This window comes from Cheilinus undulatus, linkage group 20 (assembly GCF_018320785.1).
Source record: "Cheilinus undulatus linkage group 20, ASM1832078v1, whole genome shotgun sequence".
In the NCBI taxonomy this organism is placed as follows: domain Eukaryota; kingdom Metazoa; phylum Chordata; class Actinopteri; order Labriformes; family Labridae; genus Cheilinus; species Cheilinus undulatus.
This window is the reverse complement of record NC_054884.1, coordinates 11,708,467-11,736,193: the sequence shown is the minus strand read 5'-3', so window position 1 is coordinate 11,736,193 and position 27,727 is coordinate 11,708,467. Positions and strand designations below refer to the sequence as shown.

At 38.6% G+C, this 27,727-nt stretch overlaps 1 protein-coding gene across 2 annotated transcripts; it reads right to left on the bottom strand.

The window, feature by feature from the left end:
* Positions 1–5,049: 5,049 nt before the first annotated feature.
* On the bottom strand, positions 5,050–27,403 carry tom1l2 (target of myb1 like 2 membrane trafficking protein). Of its 2 annotated transcripts, XM_041815376.1 has the most exons (15): positions 27,296–27,403; positions 26,774–26,858; positions 25,636–25,714; positions 25,232–25,381; positions 20,695–20,829; positions 20,420–20,566; positions 19,090–19,206; positions 18,783–18,916; positions 18,620–18,671; positions 16,115–16,256; positions 13,128–13,254; positions 12,667–12,742; positions 11,422–11,481; positions 10,663–10,699; positions 5,050–9,344 (listed from the first exon to the last, which is right to left on the bottom strand). In XM_041815376.1, the coding sequence occupies exons 1-15, from the start codon at positions 27,345–27,347 to the stop codon at positions 9,196–9,198; spliced, it is 1,542 nt and encodes a 513-aa protein (XP_041671310.1). In that variant the 5' UTR covers positions 27,348–27,403; the 3' UTR covers positions 5,050–9,195. The 2 variants fall into 2 exon arrangements, with proteins under 2 accessions (XP_041671310.1, XP_041671311.1); XM_041815377.1 differs by lacking the exon at positions 11,422–11,481.
* Positions 27,404–27,727: the final 324 nt, after the last annotated feature.

The following is a 27,727-nucleotide window of genomic DNA, read 5'->3' as shown; positions in this document are numbered from 1 at the left end:
TATTTCTCTTTAAGGGTCCTGCAAAAAAACTTTAGCTTGGGTCAGCAAAGCCTCTTATTTCTTTGCTGATCTTGTCCTGTAAATTATTTTTTGTTGTGCCTATATAAAATATTCACCCCTTTAGATTTTTTACACTTTTATTGATTTTATAAATCAGTCATGGTCAATATAACTTGGCTTTTCTGACAAAAAATACAAAAAAATCTCTAAGTGAAAACAGATTTCTACAAAGTAATGTCAATTAAATAATAAAAATATGTAAGGCAAATGAAGTGACTGCAGAAATATCGATGACTTTAAAGCTGATAGCCTTAGAGTTCTCACAGTTAGTGAAATGGGGATCACCTTAATGCCGGTGCAGGGTAGTATAGTGACCTGTGTCTGGAAGGTGAAGTGACTGGTGAATCAGTATTCATGGCTACCATTACACCATGAAGACAAAAGAACACTCCAAGCAACTCAGAGAAAAGGTTTTTGAAAAGTGTAAGTCAGGGGATGGATAGAAAAATATTCCAAGGTACTGAACATCCCCCCCGAGTTCAGTTCAATCCATCATGAAGAAATGAAGGAATATGGCACATGTGTAAATCTGCCTAGATCAGGCCGTCCTCACAAACTGAGTCACCGTCCAAGAAGAGTGGCGAGGAGAAATTTTTTGCGATAATAAATTTGATTACAAGTATTTTTTTTAACGATTTTTTTGTTATTGCATTTTTACAAATGGATACCTGCACCATTACTCTTAATTTTGCTGAACTTAGACCTGTTATCATCATTCGTCACCATAAAGCAATGATCCATGTTGTCTCTGATGGGTCTGTTTGCTTTTGTAGGTCACTAAGAAGCCTCTGTATTTACCTCAGATTATTCTCAGTTAAAATCTCCTCACAGGAGCTTTACATGTGTCCTTTAACTGTGAGCTACATCACAAACACAGTGATATCATTTTAATGAAGATCATGTAATACCCCGAGGACTTTGACATACATACGTCTCTACCCTTTGACATTTGAAAACAGGCGCTGAGCTGCTGCAGGTACACCACTTCAAGGCTGGAATATGCTTTTCTTTTTAAATGGCTTCCAGTGTGTAATGAGAAAATCAACACAGCATGTCAATCAATGGCAGCCAGGAGACACCGTGTTTACACTTGGACTGTCCCTGCCAGGGAGGTCGTACAAGTGGATGACCGCAGGTTTTTCTTTATTTACCAGATAGAAAAATAGAAATTTAATAAAACAAAGGACGTGACATTCAAGTGAAAATATACATCAGAAGTCTGCCAGAAATGTGTTTAAATATGTCAACTCTTGTTTGATAAACACTTGAACTGGGATGGACTTTCAGTAAAGTTTTCCTTAGACCAGTCTGACATCAGCTGCAGCTAAAAAACACAAAAATCAGAGACACAAAGCTCTGCAGGTTTAGCTAAGGAAGAGAGGCAGTGATATTGCACTAAGTATCAGTACTCCTGTGGCATATATGATGATATAATAAGAATTTATCTGTGTCTGAATCCATCATCAGCCAGTGTCTTTAGAGTCGTGTGATTCAGAGGTATCTGGTTCATTGATAAAGACAAATACTATCTGCTGTAGTGTTAACGTTTTTAGTCCACGTAGCAAAGTGAACCTGAACCCAGCAGGTCATCTTGACCATGTCTACATTCCTAAATGCTCTGGGACTGGCTGATTAGACATTTGCATTAATGAAGTTTAACGGCTGAAATTAAGTCCTTAATTTGCTACATATCAGGGGTGGGGAACTGGCAACCCAGGGTCCACATATGGCCCTCCACCTCACTCAGTGAGGCCCCCCAAGTCAATTTTTAATACCATAATTTATAAATATGTAGAAAAGATGGCAAGTTTGTCACAATGTTAGAAATGTTGATTACTGGTACATGTTTAGATCTTTGCAATAAATTATAAGCTATAATAATAAAAAAAAGATACGTAGTTAAATATACTAAAATAATTGAAAGGGGTCTGGCTGAAGGGCATAAATCTCTGACAGCCACTCTCACGGACTGTTAATGAGAGACGCTGAACATAAGTGCAGTAATTTGATGGTACAATGTATTTCCAGTTTGAGATAATTTCTTTTTAGAATCAGCTTTATTCAAAGATGAAATTTAGCAGTTACATTTGTGAAATAGCCAACCACACTTCAACTATTACAGACTGAGAAACATTTCATTAATTAGAGGTCTTATCTGAGATTGAATTATAGATCCATTTTAGACATAGTTAACGAACGATGGCTTGCTTTAGCTTTGTAGCTTTAGCAAGCATAGCTAAAGCTTACATTGCCATATAGATAATGTACCTATGTAGCTTACATACACTTCCCTCCAAATTTATCAGAACAGTGAGATCAATTCCTTTATTTTTGCATCTGGGTTTGACATTGAAAGATTTCTCTGTCAAAAAATAGGCCAAGACAATCTGGCTACAGACTGTTTATCTGAAACGCTATATCTCAGAATGGAAATATACGTTAAAGCTTTCTGAATCAAATCAATGAAATTCCAGATTCCAGATTTTAAAGGTTAAAAACCTGACCTGCAACACATAATTGCAAAATGTTCAATATAGCCAAGTAAACAGTCTGCTTACAGAAAAAAAGCTCAACCTCAATGGAAACAACACAGCCAGCATAGCTTAAGTAGCTCTTTTAGCTGCATATGCTATGTCATAGCTACTGTTTGTAGCTAATATAGCTACATAGCTAAAGCTAAGCTCAAAACGCATCTATGGAAGCCACAGAACTAACATTATCTACGTAACTACATTAGCTAAAGCTATTTATGCTAAAGTTCCAGCACTAAAGCTAATTTTAGTCATAGATAATTAAGTTAGGTTGCTAGCATAACTACTAGCTAAAGCTAAGCTTACAGGGCAGCTACAGGAGCTACAAGGCTAACTTTATTTACATATCTACATCAGCTTAAGCTTCGTAAGTTAAAAATAATTTTGCTAATGCAAACAGCTGTGGATTACATAGCTAAGTAGCTAACAAAACTATAGGGCTAAAGCTAAGCTCACGAAGCAGCTATGTTAGCTACGTAGGTACATTATCTGCACATGCTATGTTGACTGCACATGCTACGTTACCTACAGATAATAGAGCTGTGTAGCTAGAATAGCTGTAAAGCTAAGGCTAAGCTCACAAAGCAGCTATGTAAACTATATAGGTTTGTTATCCATGTTAGCTTTGTTTTCTAAAGCTCATGTTGCTAAAGATGCTAAACTAAGCTGCTTTGGCTGATGAAGTAATGCATATATGTAGCTTGTGTTGCTATTTTAGCTTAAGCAAAAGTGAACACAACTAAAGTGAGCCACTGTTTGTGTAACTACTTCTAAAATGGGTCTATACATAATTTAATCCTGGATTAGCTTTCTGACCTTTTCTCTATTTTACTTATTCAGTGTTTTAGTCTGTTATGTTTGCAGAGTGGTTATTTCATGAATCTAACTGCTGGACTCTGTTTATGAATAAAGTTGATTTTTTTTTTTTTAAATCGAAAGATGTACAGGCAAATTATGGCACTTCCTTTCTGAGATATACGGCGTCACAGATGAATGGTCCGTGGGAGTGGCTGTCAGAAATGTGGCTGAAGCTAGACCCCTCTCAAATATACTGTCAAATAAATGGAATTATGACCTAGATAGTCTGGATAGTTTAAAAAACAATCTTTTAGTCAGAAAGATCTATAATGCTGTAACTTTATCAATGTAAAATGTATGTTAATTCTGACAGCAATGTATCATGTTTACTCCTGTGGAGTATTTATGTTAGATATGACAGCGGTGGGAGGCGGCCAATGTCTATTTCCTAACATTGCCTGGTACTAGTACATGACAAAACTGTTAAATGCATCTCGCAACCATTGAGACATCAATTCAAAGTACATACATGAAAAAGGTGAATACATGTAGTGAGAAGACAGAGGATAAATATATTTATTCCATTCAACTATGTAGTAAATACGATGCAAGTGACTCTGCCCAGTGCCCATGAAATTTGTGAGGTTCTGAGTTGCTATTTGACCAAGTTCTGTGTTGCAGAGCAGATCCATTGCACTGTGTGAGTGTGACATGCAATGCAACTACAATGCACCGCAGCTCTGGCCTTCATTTCCAAACGCATCCGTAAGAGCAGATCTCCATTTTTAGACTCTAATTCACATCACAGCTGTCCATGCAGCTGTATTAGGGATCAAGTTACTGGATGAAGATAGTTTTATCCAGTTGGTCCTTTTCCAACCTCCAACACGTGGGTGGGAGTGTGATCAGGCTGTTTCGTCGATCCTGCAGGGTGTGCTAACTGAGAGCATGTGTTGTATTGGGATCAGTGTCTCTTGATCACACACGCTCTGGAGAATGCCACCCTCTGAAACACACAGTATTAACAGGTAAATGTGAAACTCGCAAAATTATTTAGTCTGGATAAAAAGCACCAGAAAGGGGTGCGTATCTTAGATATTTGCTGTGTTATTACATCTTAATGCATTATACATAATGGTTATTTTTTCTGATTGTTTTTCCTAAATGACCACCAGATTTGAATGTATTTTCATATTAAATGAAAAATACATGACTTTTCCCTCACATTCTCCTTAACAAGAAACAAAGGCATCCATTTACCTTTTCAGAGTGAGATCCAGCAGCTGTTTTGTGCAGCAGGACTTCATGAAGATTACAATGTGATGAAAATACAGCACATGTTGAGTCAAGCAGGATCCCTGTGCATGAATGTAGTCCAGTCCTGTGTCTGACAGTCACACCCCTCTTTCTGTTTGACCGGGAAAATCGCTCCAGTGACTGAGCCCGAGCTGGAGGGGCCACGTCTGGGATGAGGCGATTCAGGACAACCAATGGGGAAGCCCCTGGTGAGGGGCCCACGGGCCTCCAGAGAGAGGCGGGAGGGAGTGTATTTGTAAGGTAGATGGGGAGGGTTTACTACCGGTCATTTTCACATCCAAGGGTGAAGGATCAAAATATCCTGTTCTTATTAAATAAAGGACACAAGACGAGGATGCTGACACACTGCTAGTGTTTTATTAGAGTTCATGCAGAAGTCAAACAACACAAAGAGAAATAAGAGATGAGGCAACTCAGGAGAAGTAGCAGTCGCACAGCACAGCCTCCCTTATCGGCATCTTTAGTCTCATTCAAAGAAACTCACTGTTCTTGCACAAAATAGTTGACTCTGGATTTAGTTTCACGTCACCGATATGAACCAGGATGATCAAACAGCAGAGTAAAACACATTTGGAGACTTTTTTTCAAAGATAAAGTTACAGAACAGCTGATACACACGCATGGTGGACACTAAAACAAGGGAACATAAGGAGGGAGGAGGTTTCCCTTTCAAAATGTGCAATGTTGATGTTTGTTTAAAGAGTGTAAATGAATGATAAATGGGAAGAACCAGTATCCTCCGTGATATAAATAAGACTCTTACAGCTGTTTAGAAACTCTGCATGGACACGACAAGAATACCCAACAAACATAACCATGAAAAATCACATACATTAGCCAGCAGCAATGTATAAAATCAAACAAAAACCCAGAAACACTAAAACAAACAGCATTACAACAATTTCTCACTCTGTCCCTTAATATAGCTAATTTCCCATCTTTTTTTTTTTACAATAAAGTGATTTAAAATACTGATCTGAAGAGCAAAAATAGTGCCAGATAAATCATTTCTACACTTCTGCTTTCCCTCTTTGATTACACTAGTGTTAAGTGATCTAGTTAACAAGTACAAAGGTAACGCAGCCATCAAAGTGCGCGCTTGTTTTATTTTTTCAGCTTGTTGTGACTGTGTTGCATTAAATGTTGTCAAAAGAGCAGAGCGGCTCATTTGTAACGCCATGTCTGCAGCCAGCTCATTCCTGCAAACAAATGTCATGTTGAAAGGTCAGCATAGAGGAAATAAAACGCACAAAGATAATGTGCAACAGCTCCTGTAGTGTGACGTGGGATTTTGGTCGGATGTTTGAGAGAGGACAGGAAGTAAGTGTGGGCGGCCGGTTATCAAGAATTTTCCTGATGAATGCACACATTTGGTCCTGTGACACACAACAGAAATTTAACAGTGCAGTCCACATAAAAAAAGAGAAAACCCAACAGTTACATGAGAGTAATTAGAGTATTTTTTCAGCAGAGGGGTGTACCAGGAAGCAAGCTCAGCATAGCCAGGCTTTCTCTGATTGAGCAGAAACTCCAGTTAGAGATATCCAGTATCATGAAGCTGGTTATGAACTCTCTTTGACCGAGTTGTATTTTAGAAAATCAAAACAAGACAGCAAACTTGCTCTAGGGATGCACAGATGGATCAGTTTAACATCAGTACCAACCACTAAACAAAAAAAACCATCAGCCATCATAAAATGATGCTGGCATTAACCACTGTCAGTAGCAGATGTTTACCTGTTGTGTTGCATCAATTTAATGCTGTAATTTAGTGCATTCGATTGATTCAGGTAAGAGATTTTTTCATTGGGCAGAAGATGTGACCTGCTAGACTAACTGATATGTTTTCATGGACGCAGATGATGTTGGCAATGAGGACTGTCACATCAAATAAAGTCATGAAAACAAAGGTAAAATGATTACAACTAAAGGTACTTTCACAGTATTTCAACGACAGCGCAATAATAAGGCTTTGCCAGCATTGCAATGCAACAGTGCAAAACAGTCTGGCTGCAGAACACAGATCTCAGACCTCCCCCCGCAGAACACTGCTGTGAGACACCACCTCTGTCAGCAAGGATATACATGCTAAAACTTTCAAAATAAAATTGGATTAAACTTAAAGATAAGGTTAGGATACCCAAAGTCAAAAGTCAAAAATCGGACCTGGACTAAACAGTCTACAGGAAAAGCTATGTTAGCTACCCTATCTAAGTAGCTAATTTAGCTTCTTTGCAAATGCCCAGCTAACTGGAGCAAGAGCCAACTTAGCCACATTGACTTATGCATTAACAGTGACATGAAGATACGTTAAGCTTTGAAAGCTTGTGCTATGCTTTCCTAAAGCTTACACAGCTATGTTACCTACTTAGCTACCTTATCTACATAGCTAATGCAGCTATGTTCACTTTAGCTACATTTGCTTAAGCCCATGTCACTAAAGCCAAAGTAGCTACATTGCTTACATAGTAACAGTACCATGTAGCTAGTAAAGTCAAGGCTGAAGGTAACCAAGCTACGTAAGCTATGATAGCTTATGCTATGCTTGCCAAAGCTATCATAGCTGTATAAGCTACATAGCTATCTTATCTACATAGCTAAAGCAGCTATGTTTGCTTTAGCAATGTTTGCTTAAGCCCAAGTCACTAAAGCCAACATAGGTACACTGGCTTGTGTAGTAACAGTAACCACATAGCTAACACAGCTTTGTTAGCCTAGCTAAAGCTAACAAAGCTAAAGTGAGGCATTGTTTGAGCACTACTTCTAAAATGGGTAGATACATAATTGAATCCTGGATTGGTCCTCTGACTTTTTTTTTTTTTAGTATTTATTCATGTACTGTTGTTTTGTTTGTAAAGTTTGCAATGTAGTTACTTCATTCATGTCCCTGCCAGACTTTGTTTATGAATAAAGCTGAATAAAAAAAAAAAAACCTCCTTGGGAGCAGATGGGCAAATGGTTCATACCTCATGTACGCAGGTGGCCCAGGTTCAGATCCAGCCTGCGGACTCTTTCCTGCATGTCTTTCCCTCACTCTCTCATCTCTGTCTCTGACTCTATCCACTGTTCTTATCTTTAAATAACGGCATGTAAGCCCCAAAATTAATCTTAAAACAACTCTAAAATGTCGCACCAGCAGATCACCTCATGTCTGTTCTGACAGAGGTGGAGTTTCACAGTAGTGGTCTGCAGCCAGACCACTCTCTAACTGTGATATAACAAATGGGCTCAACGTGTGTCCCCATTATGCCTTTGCAACTTTCATAGTAAAGGTGTTGCATCACAGCGACATGATGTGTACTGTACAGTAAGTGTTACTGTAGCTGAAAAGCTTCATTCTGCAGCCTTATGTATATAATGTCACGATTCCAGAACCTTCTACATACATATTCCTTAAAATAAAAATGACAACATGCCCAGGTATTAAAAAATTTAAATGATAGTACTTTACAGACGATGGCTGTAGCTCTGAACATGACACAGCTTCATAACACAGACAGCTCTCCCATCTTGCTTCGTGAAACACCCATCCATGGAATTACAACCAAACTCTCTTCAAAATAAAAGTCAGACAGCAGCTTCAGGCTAATAAAATCTCAGCAACGTAATCTCGTGACAAACAAATCATAAAAAAAATCTGCTGTTAAATTAGAGAAATCTACAACTCGCTTGTTGGTGCAATGCGCAATTTTGCTGATCACAAAAACTACATTCTCTTCTTCTTCTCTCTTAATTTTTGTAAATGATTTTCCCTTTTCTTGTAACCCTACTGAGGTACATCCCTTTCGTCAGAGCAGCTGGATGATAAACCCTTTTTTTCTCAAAAATCTACATTAAATCAACATCTCTTTCATACATAGGTTGCTTAAATATACACACGACTAATAAACTTGACATTTGTCATTTACAGATTTACAGTTCAACTTAGATTGACTTGCAGAGGGACTGATACAAACACCAAAACAATATAGCTGTAGGTACGCTCCTGCCTACAATAACAACATAATATTCGGCCTTGAATCATAAAAATGTTTCGGACAGTTTGGTGGTGTTGATGCATGCTTTAAGGGCTTAGGTACGAAACCGATTTCCTACGTTTGATACGGACAGCAGGTGGCTTCTTTTATAAAACTATTTGTTTAAGGATTAGCTGCAACACGAAGCTCTGCAGTCCAAACAGGCGGAGGGAGATTCTTCACACAGAGAGAAGGAAGGAGAAAGCAGGCCACCTCACAGTCTCTGACATATGCCATCATGTTTGGAGGATTCTTCTTCTACTCTTCTTCTTCAGGTGTATCAAAATGGTTTTCTTCCCTTTCTGATGAGAAATAACCCAAACATAAATAATTCCCTTTTCTCTAAGGAGGGCATGTAGAAATCTTTGTAGTGTGACTGAATAGTGTTGTGATTTGGACGTGTTTTCAGTGTCAGGTCAGTCTTTCTTCAGGTGATGCAGCTCGATGGGGGATTGGATCGGACGATGGAGGTTCTACATGGCAAGCAAAGTGTCCTCTGGTCTGTCTGTCTTCTTGCGGCCAGGGGTTCCCTGCCCTGCGCCTGGTTCGCCACTGGGGGGCGACGGTAGGCTGGGGACCATCTCTGCAGCTTTGGCTCTCTCCTCCAGGAACTTGTCGAACTCTGGAGGAATTGAAACCAAAGGACGGGAAGAAAACAGGAGAGAGGGGATGTGAACATAGAATAAGTTATAAGGAGGACAATTATCCACATCTGTAAGATCTGTCACTGCACTGTCAAGTTCTGTTATGGAGGCTGGTGTACAAATATGAAACCCTAACGATTCGGTTTGACAAGTGACTCTACATTGGTGTCTTCAGCTGACTGTGTCCATGGCCTTTATTTTAGTGGCCCCTAATACCATCCTGGTTTTATAGTAATAAATGGTAATCAGCAGAAATTTCTGATGAGTAAGTTCTAGTAACCTAGTAATAAGATGGCATTTACCAAGTAATAAATTGTTAATATTAAGGAAGTATTTACCTAGCAATAATGTTTTCATTATCAAGTAATTCCTAATAATATTATGGCAATTCCCTTGTAATTAGGTGACATTTTACTCTTACTCTAACACTAACTCTTCTAATATTGTTACAGTTTTATGGCAATTAGATCATATTCTACCAAGGATTTCTAAGAAATAAGATAATTTTCTAAATAAGCTGTTTAATAATTCCATGGCATTTTTTTTATTTTGTCCCACTAGATCGTTTTTAGGGTAAGGGGTTTAGGGCAAATACAACCCGATTACCATAGAATTGCTAAATGAAAATAGAAGGAATGACTATATAATAAATAAATAACTACTAGGTAAAACTGCCTTCATATTACTGAGTACTACTCAGTTTACTTGGTAAAATGCCAACTTACTACTAGGTAATTAATACCCTATTCCCAAGAATTTACACGATAATTACCACTTATTATTATAAAATTACAAGGTTATCAGAGCCCACTAAAATAAAGTGCAACCATAAACTTCATGAGTGTTTTTTTATTCAGGCACAGAGTGAAACGATGGGGAGACCATGTTCAGACTAGAGCTTGAACTGGATCAAAAAATTCCAGCCAAACCATACCCCAGCCCTTGCACGTCCTCTCTGCAGTCACTTAAAATCAGACTCATAGGCTACCTACAAGTGGTACCAAACACCAGAAAATTCTGGAACTACACCATTTTTAATAGAAAGTACTGAAAATTACCATACAACACAACTGCAAGCCCTGATTGGTCTGCTAGGTAGCACTGGACGACTGCCAGTCAGCACAGAAAAACTTGCACAGTGGTGAAAAATTTATTTTAGGTGATTTGGTAACAGGAATGATAATTATAAGAGTATCTAATCTGTGCATCGACTGATAAACTCACAATAACACTAAAATGATTAGGCACAATAACTTGAACTAACTCTACATTTAAGGGGGATTTATATTTGCTTACCTTCACTTGTTACGCCTTCCTCACCTTCATCTCCCTTCTGTTAAAGAAAAGAAAACATGTCACACAGTGAAGTTCAATCAGTAAAATTTCACCCACTACAAACCACAACAAATTAAGTTCAATTCTGATACTTCCCATGTGGTAAAAAACCATCAGCATCACCATTTATATTTTTCACCCATACTTACCACTTTAGTATTGCCATGATGCACAACAAGGAGACACTTACCTGCCAGTACTATAAAAACCCAAGATGCATTTCTTCATTGACCATCATTTGTGAGGAAAAGGATGGATATCAAAACAAATCTACCTGTTGTTTTCCGGCCTAAACAGCTGGATATCATCACTCATGGTGATAGAACGATAGAAAATGAGCATGAATGTCGGATTGTTTTCTCTTTAAAACAAACTTAGCTTAATACAAAACAACAGCTTGGACTAAACATCTGAGAATGGATTGTGGCTGCTAAAGGAACTAAATTTTGTGCTCCATCTCAACACGGCAGTTAATATATTCAGGCTCAAAGATGCCCATTCATGCTCATTTTACCACATTTTCTCATAGTAATGTAAGTTTCTTCCCACAGCACACTATTAGTAACTTTGGGTGGACTGGGATGTTAATGAGTGATCGATTAAACAGAGAGGAAATGTGTGAGAAATAAGTTACTTAATAAAAATGAGATAATGAGATGAAAACAAGAGGTAAAGAAAAGGGTGACAGAACTCCAGAAATAAAAATCATGATGGGCTCACCACATCAGTACACAGCCACTCCTCTATGTCATCCATAACAGAGGCCTGCCTTCGAACACCCTATGGGGGCAGCGTCAAGACCAGAAGGGGGGGCGGCAATGCCACAACAGAAAAAATACCGCCAGAACACAACAAAAATATGATTTTTAAGGAACACAAATACAAACTCAGGAAGTATAATATGTGGAAAAATTAAGAAATCAAAATATTTGGATGGTGCAGCACATGATGATGATGATAATACAAAGCTGTGATTGTGATACGCAAGAGATCACTGAGCACATGCAGCAGCAGATTACTTTCAGTAACAACAGACCCAAACTTTTTTACTTTGACTTTTTCATACAATCGACAACCAGGATATCCCACAATTCTGTATAATGAGGGTTAAAAACAGCATAAAGACAAAGCCACACATTCATCGAAACAAAAATCTGTCAGTCATTGTTAATAAAGCATCAACAGCCAAGAATGAATTACACTATGGATGACTTGACAGCACAGATCAACAAACTGCAGGAACTGAAGCATGAATATTCAAAATTAAAGTGGTTAGAACTGAATGCTGATAGGAAAAACAAATCACAAAGGGGACATATCATGAAGAACACACTTTTAGGTATTTTAGTCCACATATTTGAATATTTAGGGTATCTATCAACCCACAACGTGTGAAATAACCCAGCCCGGGTCCTTCATTCATGGACTAACTGTATCTGAAAACATGAAATCTGAGGATCTGTTCAGAGTCTGCTCTCACTGTGGCATCACAATAAGCCATTATAATACTACCTGCTCCTTTACCTGTTATCTCCATGGAAGCATGCAGCTGTAATGGTGTCTACACACCTCACATAGAGGGGCAAGGTCAGAAGGAGCTCATTTACATCTAAAACACTAAAACTGAGCATTCTGAGAAAGAATGTTTAGACCTTTTCTAGGGTCAAAACCCTCCTCTGGTGCTTGATTTCTATTATATTTGGACCAAAGCACAGTAGAGAAATTGTATTTAAGCTACAGGAGACTGTGTTAAATGGTAAAAGGGGATCTGATATGTCACCTTCAAAGACAATGTCAGATTTTAATTATTGATTAGCAGCATTGAGCAAGAATTAAAGAAAAATGTTAGCTTGATTATGGTATACAGGCGACACACTCCAGATTATCACTGAGTGGTTATGAAGAGACTGGCTAAAATTGGAGCCCACAGCAGACACACAAAAAGCACAAATCACTGAGACTCACCGCTCCTGCTGTTGGCTGTATAACATCCAAAGTAGGAGGAAGGCTGGCAGTGGCTTTACTGTCTTCTGCTGTAGATCTGAAACAAGAGGTGGGTTGTTAAACTTTCTAACTTTTTAAGTATTTGCACACAGAAATTATGAGGACAGCTTAAATAATCATAATCATCATCCAGCATACTTAAGCAAAAAAAAAGTTTTGTACTTGTAGCTTCTGAAAAGTAAAGATCCATATCTGTTAAAGCAAAATTCCTCTCAACGTACTGAAAGAAAAAGGGTGGTTTTACATGGTCTTACTACTTAAACATGCTGCTATATTGTACATAAAATCAGGAATCAAAAGAAAGTGACAATGGGACCCTAGATGCCAGACCTTCTGTAATCTCTACAAAGAAAACTGGATGTATTTTGATGCTTTAAAAAGTACTGTATCATTACTACTGTAAATTGCTGATGTGTTCTTACGTTTTGTTTGCTTCAGGCAGAGCTCCAGTCCTGGTTTGAGCAAACACATCAAAGTCGTCCTGAGCAGGAGGAGGCTTACAGCTGGACAGAGAGCTCAGGGTGCTGCTCACACTGTCTGCACCCACATCTAGAGGGAGAACAACTAACACTTTATTGCCTATTTCTCAAACCAATATCCCTCTGTATGAAGAACATAACTAATGGAATAGTGCTTATTTATTAGGTATGTAAATCACCAGTTTCATCCTTAAACCATATCATATTAACTCCTACAAACACCACATTACATTTGCCAATTTGATTCAGGGGCCTGCGATCGATATCAGATGATGTCTTAAACTCCTTTAGCAAAATCAGCTAAAAATCACTTTAGAAAAAGCTATTTTGGAAAATATTATTAGCAATATTTTGACAATTTTATTTCTTTTACTTTTCTGCCATTAAAATAATAAAAAAAACATCTTCATAACAAAAAGCACCTGTAGTCTATGGTAAAATGACACATATTCCTGGTTTAAATGCACCATTTTAACCTTCCGTACTTTCGGTAGCTATAGAAATGCTGCATATATAAAGGTCATGTGTAGATTTTTATGACATTATGGGTATTAATGTGACTGAATTTGTGACACATGGCAATGCATTGAAAAAAGTGACCTTAATAGTGTTGAGACAAAGTCTTGTTTTGATAGGAAAAGGACATGCTGATAACCAGAAGAGAGAGATAAACAAAGAGAGAGTGCAGCTGCCTTTCTTTGATCACTTTCATAAGCTATCAATATTTAAATGGTATACTGTATTAAACATGGGATGTTTAAAACAGCATCTCTCACTCTCCTCATACTTGCAGTGTCAGACGATGGAAATAACACGGGGAGATTGTTTGTAATCTACATAGAGTCTTAGATTTCCATAATTTCCAAAGTAAAAACAAAGAAAGAAATGCAAACATGGTCTAGAATTACAGCTGGGTGGTATATCCATTTTTCTCTTTTAACCCCTGAGAGGGGACTGAATATTCTCTTCATCCTCTTTTTTTCCTGCTGGCTTGCTATTTTCTGAAAGCCACTGGCATTGTCTGAAAGATCAGGATGATTACCAGCTGAAACTTTAAACAGGTGTGTGGTGGGAATTTAAAAATAAAAGTGTATTTCAAAGATGACGTGAGCGATGTTTTAAATGGAGAGGGGAGTGGCTGAAGATTTCTGACGCCCTCTCTTGTAGACCACTACTGTGAGACGCCACCTCTGTCAGAACAGACATGACATAATTTGCTGGTACAACGGGTTTCCAGCTGTAGATATGTTGTTTTTAAAACTCAATTTTATTCATAAAAAAAAGTCTGGCAGCTTAATTTGTAAAATAACCACATCGTAAACCATACACAGTAAGTAACATTTCATAAATGTTGCTTAGACAAAAGGTGAGAGGTCTAAATCGGGTTAAATTACTTATAGACCTGCTTTACAACTAGTCAGGTGATTTCCGGCACACTTCACTTCATTAGCTTTTAGTTAAAGCTAATGTAGCTATGCTAGCTACGTAGTTAATGTTACTTCATGATCCATTGTAACTTTGTAGCTTTGGCCAAAAGTTACAAAGCTAAAGATAACTAATCATAGCTACATTATCTATGCTACCTACTTAGTTTACTACTCTTTGTTTGCTTTAGCCTTAGCTACAAAAGCTGCATGAGCTATGTCACTTACATAGTTTACTTAGCTTTGTTACGTTTAGCCCTAGCTAGGTAACATACAAAGTTTACCAAGATTTGTTAGCTTTAGCCTTAGCTATGTTAGCCACGTTACTTACAAAGTTTACTTACCTCTGTTAGCTTTAGCCTTAGCTATTTTAACTGCTTTAGCTATGTTATTTATGTTACCTACATAGTTTACTTAGCTTTGTTAGCTTTAGCCTTAGCTTTGTTACCCACATTGTTTAATTAGCTTTGTTAGCCTTAGCCATGTTAACTATGTTACCTAGTTTACTTTTAATTTTTTTAGCTTTAGCCTGAGCTACATTAGCTGTGTTAGTTATGTTACCTACATGGCTTGCTTTGTTACTCAAAAAGTTATGGACGGATTTTGATGAAATTTTCAGGAAATGTCACCAATGGCATAAGGAAGAACTGATTAGATTTTGGGAGTGATCCAGATTACTGTCTGGATCCAGGAATTTCTTTAAGAATTCTGTACTATTGGGAGATAGGGCTAATGGCGGAGGTCTGCACTTTCCGAGTGCAGAGTTCTAGTTTATTTTAGCAGAAGCTATGTTAACTGCATTAGGTACATTATCTATATAGTTTACTTAGCTTTGTCAGCTTAAGCCTTAGCTATGTTAGCTGCATTTCCTAAAAAGAGTTTACATCGCCTTGTTAGCTTCAACCTTAACTACATAAGCTGCCTTAGCTCCATTAGCTTTGTTACCTACATAGTTTACTTGGCTTCATTAGCTTTAGCCCTTGCTACATTAGCTCTGTTAGAGTGTCTTCATAGACAACAAGCTTTTCTGCTATAAACAGAATATTTAGTTGGCTTTATTAAATGTTTTGTAATCAGGTTTTGCAGGTCAGGTTTTTTTACTTTTAAGTTTTGGTATCCTAATCCTCACCTTGACCCTAACTCTCACCCTAACCAGAAGTTTAATCCAATTTTATTTTAAAAGTTTTAGAGTGTATTTCCATTCTTACACGGGTGGCATCTTACAGCAGTGTGTGCAGCCAACCTTAGTATCATCCTTGCATCGCTGCTTATTTCAATGAACCTCACAGTGGCAACAAGACTAGTGTAGATGACACAAAGACATGAGAATGTAAGTGATCCCTCATCAGCATGAAACTGAAAAACTAGCAGGTGTTTCCCAAAATGTGGTACTGTTTCCTTAAAACTCTTACAATATATAAGGTAGTGGCTTTAATATGTCAACATAGTTCGCAGAGATTTTTCCAATTAAGCACTCAGCTGATGTTTAAGGTTGTTTACACCTACCGAGACCAGCCAGGCGGGAGGCCAGTGTGGCTGGGGAGGAAGGGGGCAGGCTGGTTGGGGCTGCGTTCTGCATGTTGCTGACCACTGCTGGGGAGCCTGGGCCAAGGTCTATGAGATTATCTTCTGTCGCCTCACTCAGGACCTGGTAACAAAGAAATGTGAGGTTACTTTGATCTTACTTTAGAGAAGAATTCAGGGATTTTGGCTCATGAGCAGCAAGAAAAAATCCTTTGGGGGGAAGCTAAGGAGAGGCAGGGTTAAACAAAACAAACATTTAACTGTGTCTAAGAAAACATGGAAAATCATGTGGTTAAATTCCAAAATAAAGGCGCAATGCATGATGAGATTAAATAAACACTTAAAAAGGTGTTGGTTAGCTTCAGGAGAGCATGAAAATGTCTCAAACTGAGGAAAATAAGTAAACTTCTGGAAAATAATTTCTTAAGGGGGAGAGAGTCCGTTTCTCCACATAGGAGACCAATCATTTCCAAAGAGTCTATCTGGACTGAATAAATTTGTTTTTAATTTCGATAGAAGCCAAAGTTATCTTTGAAGTCAAAACAATCCCCTTAAGAAGGCTAAAATACAGCAAGGGGGAGGGGGATTGAACATTTGCTTCTGGAGGTCCTAGCTATTAAGGCTTTAAAATCAAACAAACACAACATGACAGCGATTCATCTTGGGTCCATCTTAAGCCCGTGTCACTGTCAGTCTACTCCCAGGTTGATCATATCATTGACTACAAAGTCAAAACATGCCATATGGGGTGACAGATACTGGTGGAGGAGGCAGGGCCCATATAACTCAGCCATGTTTCAACAGTCGCTGTGGGGTGAGCAGCACTGATCTTTTAAGGAGGTTGACAATATTTTCATACTTGCCTGTCTCAGCTAGCCACAGAAAAACAGAAGAACAGAAAGGAAGAGACAGTGAATACCAGCAACATGCCTGTGCAGGGAGACAATGTAATGATATGACAACTATGGAAGATATAACATGCCTAAATGCAACTGGAAACCCAACGAAGAGGTTTGTATTTTCTAGGGAAGTAAAAACTTCTTATCTTTTTGTATCTTATCCCTTTCAAATGCGTGGGTTATTCATGTTGTATTTGTCTCCGTTGAACATCAACTATAACAATAACAAAAAAATGTCAGAATCACACTGTTTTAACAGACCCCTTTATTTCTTGGGTCACAAAGATTTGAATTTGAATGTTTACTTTTAGTGATTTTATTAAATCAATCATGGTCAATATAATCTGGCTTTTTTGAAAAATAAGTAACTAAATAAATGAATAATAATAATCTCTTCAATGTCAAAGTGAAAACAGATTTCTACAAAGTAATGCTAATTAAATATAAATATCTAAAGCAGAATTAGATAAATTCAGTACTGAGTAGTTGCACCTTTGGCTGCATCAATAACACTGAGTCTATGTGGACAGGTCTCAGTCAGGTTTGCACATCTAGACGCTGCAATTTTACTCCATTCTCCTTTGCAACACTATTTAAACTTTATTGGGCCCTTTTCAAGCCCAGCCACAAATTCTTTATTGGATTAAGGTCTGGGCTTTAACTCCGCCACTCCAAAACATTCACCCTGTTGTCTTCAAACCATTTTGGTGTGGCTTTTATTGTGTCCTTTGGTCTTTATCTAGTTGCAAAATAAATCTTCTGGCTAGCAGTAGTTCTCTTGCAGACTGAATACAATTGTCCTTCAGGATTTTCTTATGTTTTGCCGGATTAATTTTACCCTCTACCTTTACAAGCTTTCCAGGGCCGTCTGCTGAGAAGCATCCCCACAGCATGATGCTGCCACCACTGTGCTTCACAGTGGGGATGGTGTGTATGTGGTGATGTGCAGTGTTTAGTGTAAACATAGCGTCTTATCTGATGGACAAAAAGCACCATTTTGGTCTCCTCACCCCAAATAACTTGCTGCATGCCTTTTTTGGCAAACTCTAGTTCAAATTTAATGTGACTTTTCTTGAACAGTGGCTTTCTGTTTGCCATTCAATCAATATTCCTAGTAAAATAAGAACAGAAAAAAGTGAGAAATATCTCCACTGTCAGAAATCCCAAGCATGTTATGTAAATCACATGGGCCTGACGAGACAATGAAGTTAGGACTTTTTGTGGTAGGTATGACAATGTTTTCACCTACTGAGTGCTTCTAGTAAAAGCACCAGGCCTTCTCTGACTGAATAACAGGAGGATAAAAGGAGCACAGATTCCAAATAAGGAATAAAAATAGATAATGATATAATATGAAAATAAATCATGAAAGCATGAAAGTATGTGCATGAATATTTATGACTTTGTTGGGTTTCCAATTTATAAGGCATTTACATCTGATAACGCACCGACTGATTCTTAACTGATAACAGCCTGACTATTAATGCAGCATGCAGTCCACACAACTGACACAGAAACATCAATGTCAAAAAGCAAGCATGTGTGATATTCCTGGGTGTTTCACCACCTCAGAGACAAACTGACTCACCCCATTGTTGACACTCTGAGCTGAAGACCTCCCAGACCTGAACCTCTCATACCTGAGGCACAAAAACAGACATGAAAGAAATATCAAGAGCCTCTGAAGTTTACTTAACCAAATCTGTGCAAACAAACTAGGATGCAGTTTTGTGTGTATTTATTGTTCTTACCTTTCATAGCGCAAGAAAATGTTATTGAGGTCATCGTTGACGTGCAGCAGCTCCTCCGTCACCGCCTCGTTGGAAACACAAGAAATGAGCTCCACTATCCTCTGCTGCATGGCTCTGCAGGTCCTGTTCAGCTCCTGAACACACATAAGCACGCGTGCAGAAACACTGGCTTTAATTTACTATTTTCACACCGTTTTCTAGATTTCATTCTTAAGTGTAAGTATTAGTCTTTAATATTTACACACTCTTCAGAAAGTGCAAAAGACACACAAGCAGAGAAACAGACACAAACACACAGGTTACTTGCCTGTAGTAGCTCATAGTCTGAAGCATCTTCCTGTCCTGGCACCATCTCAGTCAGCATCTCTGACATCACTTTAGTGTTTCCACGAACAATGTCCAACTCACTGCGCAGACGGCAAATCTGAATGATACAGTTAAAGAAAAGTCCATTTACTTCAGTATTTCAAATTCAAAAAGCAGAACTTGTATAATGTATAGATTCAATACACAGAGTGACGTATCAAAAGCCTTTATTTCTTTAGATGTGGATCACTATGGCTTGTAGTTAATGAAAACCTCAAATTCAGGGGTTAGGAGTTACTTACAACAAACCTGAAAACATTTGCTTAAAATTTATATCAAATAGTTGAACCAACCAGTTTCAGACCAAGTGGTTTAAAAATAAACAGAGCCAAGCATCTAAACCAGCCTTTCCCAAACTTCAGTATGCTGCTGCCCAATTTGAGACCTGAAAATCTTCTGGGGACCACCTAAAAAGCCGGTACAATCATTTCTATTTATCATATTTTTGTTTCATAAACAGATGGTTTCAATGCAAATGCTTTGTTTTCGGATACATAAGCATTACCTGAGAAGTGTTTTTTTTTTTCAAATCAGACATCTGCAAAGTAAAAAAAAAAAATAATTCTAAAAATAATTTCTGTAAACATACCTTGTGGCCCAGCAAACTCTTCCTAAGTAGCATAATTGTCTCCAAAGACACTATGAATTCTTAAAATAATTTTGTTTAACAAAGTATCTGCAGTGACACCAGCTATACATGTAAGAAAAATAAATGATAGGGGCCATGGGTTAAGACTTCTGCTTGTGTTTTGTTACTTTTGAGTTATCAAGTAGCTAATGATCATTTAAATCCAGATCATATTTCACTTTAAAAACATTGGAACACTTGGAACATTGTTGGTGTCCACGTCCCTACTTCCAGCCCAGGAAACACAGATGTAAATTAGCTTTATAGCTAACCCTGGCTCAACAGTTGGGTTGTGCACAGCCCCTGTCACATAAACTAATAAACTAAACTAAACATACCGGATACTTGAAATCATGTAGCATAGCTTTTGGAAATTACATATAGCCAAAAAGACTGGAATTATGAAACCGTTTTACCCGAGACACTATCAGATAATGCATGTCTGCAGCATTTAATCCCTGGAGTGTTTCATCTTTTTCTTTGGGTTGATTTAACAGAGCAAAAAACATCACTTTGTGCTGAAAAAACCTGAACATGTAGGAGTCTTTCCTCCTGTGAGAAAATTCCAAGCAGCAACAAGGTGAGCACATATCTGAAACCCCCTTATTCGGATCTTATGTGTATTAGGGTAGCAATATTGTACCTGTTCAGGTGTAGGATTGATGGATCCAGATGCATGGATGTTGGGGACCTGAGGGGTGGTGTAGGCTGGTGGGACAGCTTGTGGTGTGGGCTGTGTAGTGGTGCCGTACTTATGAAGGGTGGAGTCGCCCTCTGGAGCAGTTGCTGCCTGGAAATGACAGAAAAATAAATAAAAAAGGAATTAGATGAGTTATCTGGGGAGATTATCCTAACATGTTTCATATTTACACAGAATCTTCTGTCTGTTCTGAGGCTGCTTAGAGTGATGCCTCCTACCCGCTGAGGTGTGTGAATAGGTGACAGAGTCTCCAAGTCTGACATTGGGAACTCGATGCCTTTCCTCTTTAGCTCCTCATAGATTTGGACAACGCCTGTGAGGTCTGGACTGCTCCTGAATGCATCAGCCCATGCCTGAAGAAGGAAGAGACCACAAAAACAATGTTTAAAAGGAGAGCTGACACAGCAAACAAAGCTGGGGATGCACTCAAAGGGGTTTGTTCTCTGATCATTTCTTTTTGTCTGGCTTGAACACATTCAGGCAGCAAACCACAAAGCTCTCAGTCTCTCTCAGTCTCTCTCGCTCTCTCTCATGAGAGAAGGCTAAAATGGGCCACTGCAAGAGGCTCATCACACGGCACCCTAAAGAAAACAAGTGTACAAGGACTTTCAAGGAGGATTTTATCCAAAAACATTCTAGTGAGTCACTTTAACCAGTGTGATTGCATATTCAAATTCCCCTCCTTTGGTAAAAAAAAAAAAAAATGTGAAGCCAGTAAGAACAAATACTTTAACTGAGGCTGGAAAAAATTGGCAAAAATAAATGAAAAAAGCATGAACATTAATTAAATTGTCATCTACACAATTAACTGGGTACCAGTGATGTGATAATAGACTACATTTTCAAATAACTATTATGGCATGTAGAAGCTCAAAGCCCCTAAGTATGATTCTTTAATTCATATTCTGACAACACAAATCCAAAATATCCTGGTTCTTTTATTTCTTTTTTGGAAAGTAACAACACTTTGGTTCATTTTAAAGCCCCTTTGTTGTGTTAAAAAGAATCTGTATTTCAGGTTTGCTGCTTGACAGGCCACTGTATCATGAACAGCCAGGCCAAATTTCAGTCACCATGCTAATTATCCAAGCTTCAAAATCATGAAAAAGAGGCAGTTATATATTTTATTTACATGAGGATAAAGATACAATGTCAGTTATATGTGGATGCTGTTCGCTGAATGAGCCAAAGCCACACCCACTTACATGAAATACAATCCTTTCAAAAAAAAAAAAAAAAAAAAAAAATTTAAAACTGGAGGAATCATCTGCCTGCCAAGCTGCTACATTACAAGTCTCTTTTTACGCCACCAGAGAAACAATCACATTTATGTCATGACAGACAGTTCAGGGCTTTGTTGTTAAATGGGTGAAAATACTCCATTTCCTGATATTGCTCTTTAAAATAAAACTCTTCAATGATGATTAGCATTGGAGGCTTTAATTGTGACAGACTTGGCAGGAATGGGATGTGTCTATCAACTTATTTTACTAAACTTTAGAATTGTGACGTCAACAGGCTTGAGGGATTGGCCTGTGGCTGCTTGGGAAGAGAAAGTCACACCCCACTTCTTCTGATCAAGCCACAAGTGAAATATGGAGTCAAATACACCTTCAGCAGGTTTGTTCCTGCTGCGTCACGTGAAAAACAGACAAGCACTCCAGCAATTAGCCAGCCCTTTGACCTTACAGCTAGAGCGCAACTGCCTGGCTCTGTGCCAGAGCAGAGGCAGGGGAATAAATTTACTGTTTTCTGGTACAAATATCTCTGTTATGACACTTTTAATGACCCATGGACCACTGTGGCTGATAGATTTGGGAAAGCAGGTAGCTGGTACTGAACTTTTAATTAGGGCTATGACATTGCCTAACGACACACTGGTATGAGATAAACTGATGGGCAGGTTTTATATCATAGCAGCGTAAGGGGGGTGGGGTAATTTCCCATAGGGATCAGTGAAGTGATGGGGGTACTATATGTAGATTGCCCAAATAAAACCAAGCCAGGAAAGAAGTGAAAAACTTTCTAATGGTCTAAATACAAAAGTCAGTCACATATAGATTTCAATGTGTTTTCATATGTTTACAGCAACCCTATTCCAAAACATCTGGTGTGTTAAGAAACATGTTTTGGATTTCTCTTTACAGGGATGTTAAATGATTCCATCTAATTTGCCTGATTTTATTTGTTAAATGAAAACAAGAAGCTACCCAGTATTAGGAGCCTAGGACTTCCCATGTTGCTGTGTGTTACCAAAAAGGTAGTGATATCAGTTGATTTGGCTAGAATTACGAGAATCATGTTAAATGAGGACATCAGGATTACATCACAGCAGTTGCACATGAACTGTGGTGACAAGGCCTGATGACAGAAATGACTGGGCCCCTGAAAAATCCAATAAATGCCCCCTCCCTAAATCTAATACACTCATGTTAATGTACGTTCCTTGTCTTTAAAAAGTTCAGTTTAAAAGAAAAAGCTCTGTTGCCAAAGACAGGACCTTAATTATATAACTGGCTAGATTCAACTAAAGCAGAAAATGAGTAGAGATATTTGTTGTTAGTGTCAGTGAGCAGGGTCCCTGAAACCTCTTTCCTTTTACCCCACTTGTGTGAAGACCAGCTGATGGTAGAAAAAACAGTGGAGGCAACTGAAGAACAACTCAACTTAACTGAGACATTTCCAAAAGAAGAGAATTTTTGTATATTCTATACAAAAGAGGAGTGGACTCTAGAAGGGTCAACAGTGAATCAACACTTTTACAAGCAGGTTCTAGAAAAACTGTGAGAAAAAAGTCCAAAGAAAGAGATCACAGTTGTGGAAAAATGGTTTCATTCTTCATCAAGACAATGTGCCAACTCACTGCGCTCTCTGTAAAGCGATTTCTTGCCCAAAAACAAATCACAATGCTTGATCACCCTCCCTATTCACCTGATCTAGCACCGTGTGACTTTTTCCTGAGTTAGAATCTGTGCTCAAAGGAACACGTTTAGCGTCTGTGCCTAAAGTTAAGAAAAGAAAGCCATTACTCTAAGAAAACTTTCAGTTGAAGATCTACTATGCTGCTTTGGTCAGTGGAAGACCCGAATGCAGCGATGTCTTGATGCAGAAGGGGAGGAGACTGAAGGAGAAAGACATTGAAAATGTTTATAATTAATTAAACTGAATTACAGCATTAGTCTAGTTTTTAAATAGCCGTACGGCAGAACATAGTGTCGGCATCACCGACTAAAATTTATTGTGAATGGCCCAGTGGCCATTGTGAATGGCCCAGTGGCAATCTCTACCGTTATAGCAGACCCCACCAATCACAGATGTCGCTGATAACTTAGGACTGTGGGTACTGTTGTAATTTTGTAATTGTTAAAAAAAAAAAAACATGTTTTCTCAAAAGAGGCTGATCTGCTGAAATAAAACAAATGAATACAAACAGGTACAAATGATGTGGGGGGGGTTGACACGATGACTACATCTACTGCAACTGAATTACTACTCCTTAAACTGAAGATCTAAAATTGGCGTGAAGAACATTCCCAGGTAATAATTAAGAGAAAAGAAGACAGTCGTACACTAAGCTCGTACTGACCAGGTGAACAGTTCAGACTCGTTTACCAAGGTAATCTATTAGGTTACAAGAGAGCCAGTTTTGTGACACTGAAAATTCAGACCTTAGGTTCAACAGAACAGGATTACCCTCTAATATACACGCTGGGTTTTTCCACAAGCTACACCAAGATGTCCATCCACTTTAGCTTTGGCTGTTTAGGTGGATGGATGATCCCACTGAGGTGATTGTGAGTATGGCTAAGGAAACTTTAGCCTATTGCCAAAGGTTAACTTGTAAAACAACTAGTCTTCTGCTACCAGACAAACTATTTGGAGAAAGTTTCCAGATAGTCCCTAACTTTCTAATGTGGATTGACTGAAAGCTACTGCTAGTTAACTTTCTGCCTCCACTTAGGTCCCATCGACAAAACCTGTCTGCCCATCACTGAGTACAAACATCAAAATGGTCTGATGCATTATAGTTTTTTTCTTATTTATTTAAACTATCCATATTTCCATTAACTGATGACTGTATTGTAAGGCACATTTGTTATTCCATCACTACTGTGCACAGAAGTTCTTCTCTTACAACTGCAGAGAACTTGAGGGATGGGGCATGTATGAAGGGAGCGGCACAACACAACCACAGTCTGTTGCCTAATACAATACAAAGCACAGCAAAATGAAAAGTCAACAATACTCTTGCTGTCGTACAAAGGTAGTGCTCTTTAATACATTTTCCCACAAAGTCTTTCCCAGCTCACCCCCCTCTTAACAAACAAGGAACAATTTCAGAAGCTGCTGTATGCTCCCTCCCCTCCCTTCTCTCTCTACCTCCTAGGTCCATGCTGTTAGCATTGGTCACATGGTCTCCCTGGAGGAAATAGGAGCAGCCCACATGAACCCAGCAGGGTTACCTGAGCTGTGACAGGTAACTAGAGCCGCTCTTGACTGCAGTCCAAGAGACACTGTACTTTACCTGAGGCTCTGCCTGGGGATGACAGGATGCCTTCTGGCCTTCTGCACAGTCACACTCGTTGTAATACACACTTAAACTCCACTTTACCTCTCGCTAACTGACTCGATTAGAGTAACCAGTTTTCTCTAAACTTTGATGCAAAAAAGGAAAAATTACAGACTCAACACTTCAAAAGGGATGACCTAGTCACCTTTATGACAGTTACTAAACATATATCACTGTTATCTTACCTGAATCAGGGCGAGGACTTTATCTTGAACGATTGTGGGCGGGTTGTTTTTAGGTGAGATGATTTTTACGAGCACACCATCCACAAAGTCCCTGCTGGTGACCAAAGCATGAAAACGGTGTCCACAGTTCTTCACACATGTTTCCAGTACCTGATGCATGCAGATAAGAAAATGTTTGTAGAAAGTGTGAATGGTCTTGGAATCAAACTCTGTGGTAGGCATTTTAAGAGTTTTGCAAAAAAATGTTTTGATGTAAATTGTGTGTGCATGCAAGTAACTTGAGCCAGAAGTTATGTGCTCAGCACTCTTTTAGACAGAGCATTTTAAGTCTAGACGATGTGACTCACATTGTTTATACAATAAACATAGCTCGGCTGACCTTCTTCTGTCCACATTTAACTCACCGTTAAAGCCAGCATCACTTCTCTGTAATTCCTGTTGCCATTTAGCCTCTTCTTCACTGCTCTAATAGCATCCTTTGGCCTGCAAACACACATACACACAAGGAAACACACACATTTAACACACATGGATTGTTCAGTGTGCCTGCAGCTCTTCAAGAGACTGGTAAGTCATTCTTACAAAAACAAACAGGGCTTAAAGGGCGTCTTGAAAGACAACGATCGAGTCAAGTGCAAAGATTGGATTGTGAAAATCTTCTATACTTGTGTACTGCTTAGTGCCAAGTGTTTTATATGATGAAAAGTATCAAAAACTTTTTTTAAAAAACCTTAAGATTATGGACACAAGTGAAAGGGAGAGGAAGCACTTTCTAAGTAGCACATATATGTTGCCAGAAGTTCAGTAATGAAGCGTTGGCAATGTGTTTGTGCAATTAAGACAGTGTGAAGGCATTCATGTTTGTTTTTAGATAATTTAAAAGAATAAATTACCCAATCCTGGGTTCCTATGACTTGACTTTTTGCTGTCATGGCATCAAAAAGGCATTATTATGCTTTCATTTTTACTCAATTCTATCAAGGTTTAAAAATCTGCAATAACAACCCTACAAGGCGTAGGCAAATGTCAATAATTCTTCCATTCCCTGGACTGAAACTATGAATGTTTCACCACAAGGTAGCAATAATTCACTTCTTAAATCTTTGCCAACTACTAACAAGTCAAACCAGCTACACAGCAGTTATAGTATGACACCATTTGCAGAAAAAATAGGGTCAGACCACTTCAGATACAGACTACTGATATAAAGCACAGGTCTAGACCCACCTAAGTCAGTTTACAACACACTAATCAAACAAGACCTGGACTTCACACACCAGCTTAAACATACAGTACAAGGTTAATGGAGGGATGAGATAAGCAAAAAGGCCTTGCATAAATCCACTTTACACAGCCAGAGCCATGCGTCTTCTCCTAGTCTGACACAGATAAACACAAGTGGGAAAAGGGCTGACTCTTGTAGTGGATCTTTTTGCAGAAATGCATTATGTAAACAGCACAGGCAGAGGCACAAGGAAGACAGGTGCATATTAGAGACAGGATCAATTAGGGTGAAGGTATTGATTTTCTTTGGTTACTCACCCATCCTCTGTTTCATTGATGATGTCACATATTTCCATGTTGAGGGTCCAGTCCTCACTTTGCAGGGAGCCATCGGTTGCTCTCTCTGGAAAACGTATAAGTTATGATGGACGTTACCCATAAGGACGCCTCTCAGTAAGACACAGCAGATCAATTAATTAAATGACGGTAAACGGAGGCTAGCAGACGGTTAGCTAATTTAGCTATCAGTCGTTATTTCAAATATATCTAATGACGTCCTTCATGTCTGAAGTGTTGACTAAAAAGTGTCAGTTTTAGAAACAAGACTTTTATTCGTCAAGTATGTGTCTAGAACAAGGGTTGCAGATATAACCGTTACTACTAGTTAGCTAGGCGGCTAACGGTTGCTTTCCAGCTGTAACGTTAAGAGCTGATTCAGGGACGTTAGCATGCTAAACATGGCGAGCCCGTTAATGACTATCAAACGAAATAAATACATTTCCTGTGTAATATTACGTCCGTCTTCTCAAAGTGCAGCATCATAAACATCTGGTTACTCACCAATACAATGCCCCACAGGGGTACTGAAAGGATTTCCCAAAAGGAACTCCATCTTGCTCGACTACAAACAAGTCAGTCCATGGGATGATGATGATACATGAGGAAACGTCTACCAAGTCCCGCCCACAGCGCGAGATAATTGGTCTGGAAATCCTGACCTTAAGCGTGATTGGACGACGAGGGCACTCATCATTCGAGTTGGGCGATTGTAAATAAAACGCACCAAAGGTTGCATCAATAAAAGTTCAGATAGCTGTTTTATGACTGAGACACCCAGTGATATGAGATGATAGAGTCATAAAATATGCATATCTCGAAATGTGTCATTTCAGAGTTCTATTTTCTTCTTACTTATTTTTGAGTTCAAATTGACTTTTGCTGAAGTATTTTGTTTAATGTTGTTGAAGAGGAATTAAAGACCAAGGTTAGTCA